Genomic DNA, 3,549 nt, shown 5'->3' on the forward strand with positions numbered 1-3,549 from the left:
CTTTGTGCATTCGTGCTGTGAAAGGCGCTATATAAATAAAACTTACTTACTTACTTACTACTTACTTTTGAGAGAAACGCATGCATCATCGCCGCATTCTGAATCATGTAAGCTACTTAAGTATTTACTGTGAATGTACATTTTGTAGTAGGATGTTGTCATTGCTGTTTCTCTGATAGTAGCCTATGTCTTCTTTGTAGCAGGTTGCTGACTGACAGCAGCTAGTGGTGGCCTTAGAGAAATGCATGCATCGCACTCTTGTGGTAGGCTACGTGCCTGGATCATGTAGGCCCTACTTATATTTTTACTGTGAATGTATATTTTTGTAGCAGGATGTCATTTCTGTTTCTCTGATACTATGTGTCTTGTGTTTTATAGGATGGGTCTGTCACTGTTTCCTCTAGTGATTAATTCTGTAAACAGCTAGCCTACTTAGACACAGCACTTTACCCTTCCTGCTACTGAGAGAGAATACTTTTCTATAAGTCCCTTTATCTATGGTCAATAAACTTTTGTATAAAATATAATATTATCTCAGTGCCTCTTTAATGAGGAGAAGCTAAACATACTGGGTATCACAATATCCTGACAGGACCAGCACAGAGTGGAGGGACAGGAGAGGAGAGGATAGAGGTTGTTGAGGAGAGCAGGAGAAGAGAGAGGAGAAGGAAGGGGACAGGAGAGAGTGAAGATGAGATATTAGAAAGAGTCTGATGATTTAGACGGTATGAGTATGCAGTTAAGCATCAATGGGCATCAAACATTTTTATGAAATAAAACATTCTATCATTCTCACCTCATAACTCAAAATTAAAGAAAGCATATTTCATGTAGGCTAAACATGCTGTTTCAGTATACTTTTCAGTATTTGTTTCACAATTTTGTTATTTTCATTCTTTAAAAGTCACCGGAATACAGGAAACCGTCTCTGAAACATTTTTTCTGGGGGAGGACACCCGCTTTACAGCACCACCATAGAGATCAATTCCACAGGAACACTGAGTAGTACTACCCAGATCCTTCCTCTCAACCACCTATTGTATTTGTATTGTGCTGCTCTTGCACTTTGACATTAGCACTAGTCTAGATTACACTTCACTTTAGGAAGGAGATTCAGTTGTGAATTCTGGCAAGTAGTTGTAATAACTACCTACATTAAATGCAACTGTTGTAAGTCACTTTCTATAAAGGTTTCTGCTAAATGACAAATGTTTAATAAAGGTTTTTTGCATTGCAAATTGTTCCATTCCTCCTGTCTTAACACTGAAATATGGAGAGGTTGAATAGCATGATAGGCCTGTTTTATGCATAAACAAACAATACTCAACAGCTGTTATTTGTTAAATATTACTAGATAGTGAACCGTGGAGGGAGGAAGGATATGAAAATTCAGCCCCATGACCTCCGGCCTACTTTCTAACTTCATAGATAATTTGTCCGCCAGAGGGCGAGAGCTCTTTAATTTAATCGAAAAACACTATGGCGGAACTAAGAACTAGGGAACTATATTTCCGCGGTCTAGTTTTACCTGGGACATACCCGGAAGTCGCAAGCCAGCTTAATTTGGTAAGGCTCAGGAATGAGTAAGAAGTATCTTGATTGCACATCTCACGTTTTAATATAGGCGTAACGTTTGTGAGAGTGTTGTGATGTGTGGTTGTTGTAACTCCAATGTGATGTCTGGCGAGATAGCGTTAGCTATAGCTTAGCTAACTGTTAATTCTGTTTATTCATTTTGTGTTAACTTGGTGCCAATATCAATACATCTGTAAACTGTCATCACGCGATTGTGACAATCATGATCAATTGTGTGTGTTTGCAGAAATCATGAGAATTCCGGTAACTGTGATCCGATTGCCGAGGGGACCGGACCAGAACAGCCGCGGGTTCGACCCCAGCTCGCCCCGGTTCATCGCCCTCTGCCCCACCACCATCTCCGCCTCGACCGAGTCTGAGACGGACGCCGCACATATCCAACAAGAGCAACGTATGCGGTCCGAGATGAGAGAGAACTTTCTGAGAACCCTCATAGCCATGACCAACAGACCGGTGCAGTTCCACATGTACGAGAGAGTGAAGGTTGAGGCCAAGTTCAGAGCCTCGGACATCGATGTCCTAAACTTCCAGGTTTCGGATCTGCAGACGCCAATCGGGGTGCAGAAAGAAGCCTTATTGAGATGCCAAGACGTTATCTCCTACTCCTTTGATGTTTGACCATGGTGCTGTGCCGCTTGGGCCCCGTAAAAACGAACTGCAATATCCAAATGTTATTAGTTATAATGTCTATTTTACTTATTCTACGTTTGGATGATCATCTCCGTCTTTTGTTGCAGTTATTTAGTTATGGGAGGAGGTCTTGCTGAAAATGTTGGTCATAGTTGACTTAACTATTGTTTTATTTCTTCTCAACAAGTTTGCCATGGACATAATGTGTTTCCTCAGTAGACTATTCTCCCTCTTGACACTGGACACGTTTGTATAACCAGTTTGAAAATTGAGGTCCAAACATCCCACACAATTAATCAAGCTGCCACTAGAGGTCACTGTAAGCACTGTTTTTGAAAGACAGAAGTCAGGACCACTGCCTGTCCGTCAGATATCTTATGTTGTTTTGCTGTTATAAAGTCCTCTCTAGATAGGCTGTAAAGATATGTTTAGCACTGGACCTCATTGGTCAATTACGACATAGGTCTTGGAATGTGAATGTGCACTTAGAATTATTTGGTTTTGGTTTTGAATAAACATTTGTTTCTTGCTTAAATTGGGTGATATGTTTCATTTATTCATTTCCTAGTCAGTGACTATGGCTGCTGCCATCCAGGCTAGCACTACAGACGTGTTGCTCTACCTGACCCTGTGACGTGTTGCTCTTCCCCTCACCCTAACCTGGGTCCGTATCCTTTTCCTACCCCCACCCTACCCCAACCCCTGCCTCTATCTGGACCCAGGCACACTCACGCGCACACGACATACACCAGTGTTTGCCATGTCTCTCCTATGATGTTTTTAGCCCTTTTTGCGCTGAAAATGTAATTTATTGCTCTATAAATGTTCTTAGCTGTTAGACAAATATACGTCAGGAGCTTGCTCGATCGTCTCATTGAGAGGGGTAGGACCTATGCCCACCTCCCTTGTGCTCTGTAAAGCGCATTGTGTTGCCTCTGTATGAAATGCGCTATACAAATAAAGTTTTGTTTGATTGATTGACCACATAGTTTGACTCAGCTTAAATGCTTGAGCTCAGACGCATTACAGACATGATGCTGCGTGAGACTCCATCTCTCCACTAAGCCCTTCCACTTGTACCTGTTAGAAGTGTGCAAACAGTGATCAAACCTCTTACCTAGACTAAGAGCAGGATAATGGTGGTTTTCCAGCTAAACTCATAACATCCTAGTGCTGAGCGAGCAACTGAGTGTGACTCCAGTTTAGTTCTCAAGTGGCTGGGATGAATCAGTCTTCATAAGTACACAAGGCTTTTAGGGATTCGTCATCATTATGCAACACACTTATCATGGGCGATGCGGCATCCGTGATTTTTAATCTTCC

General features: G+C 41.9%; 1 protein-coding gene across 1 annotated transcript; it reads left to right on the top strand.

Annotated features, from left to right (window-relative positions):
* Positions 1-1,536: 1,536 nt before the first annotated feature.
* Positions 1,537-2,703, top strand: gemin7 (gem (nuclear organelle) associated protein 7). The gene is made up of 2 exons (XM_084447366.1): positions 1,537-1,566; positions 1,823-2,703. The coding sequence occupies exon 2, from the start codon at positions 1,828-1,830 to the stop codon at positions 2,212-2,214; it is 387 nt and encodes a 128-aa protein (XP_084303492.1). The 5' UTR covers positions 1,537-1,566; positions 1,823-1,827; the 3' UTR covers positions 2,215-2,703.
* Positions 2,704-3,549: the final 846 nt, after the last annotated feature.

This window comes from Borostomias antarcticus (assembly GCF_949987555.1).
Source record: "Borostomias antarcticus genome assembly, chromosome: 1".
NCBI lineage: Eukaryota > Metazoa > Chordata > Actinopteri > Stomiiformes > Stomiidae > Borostomias > Borostomias antarcticus.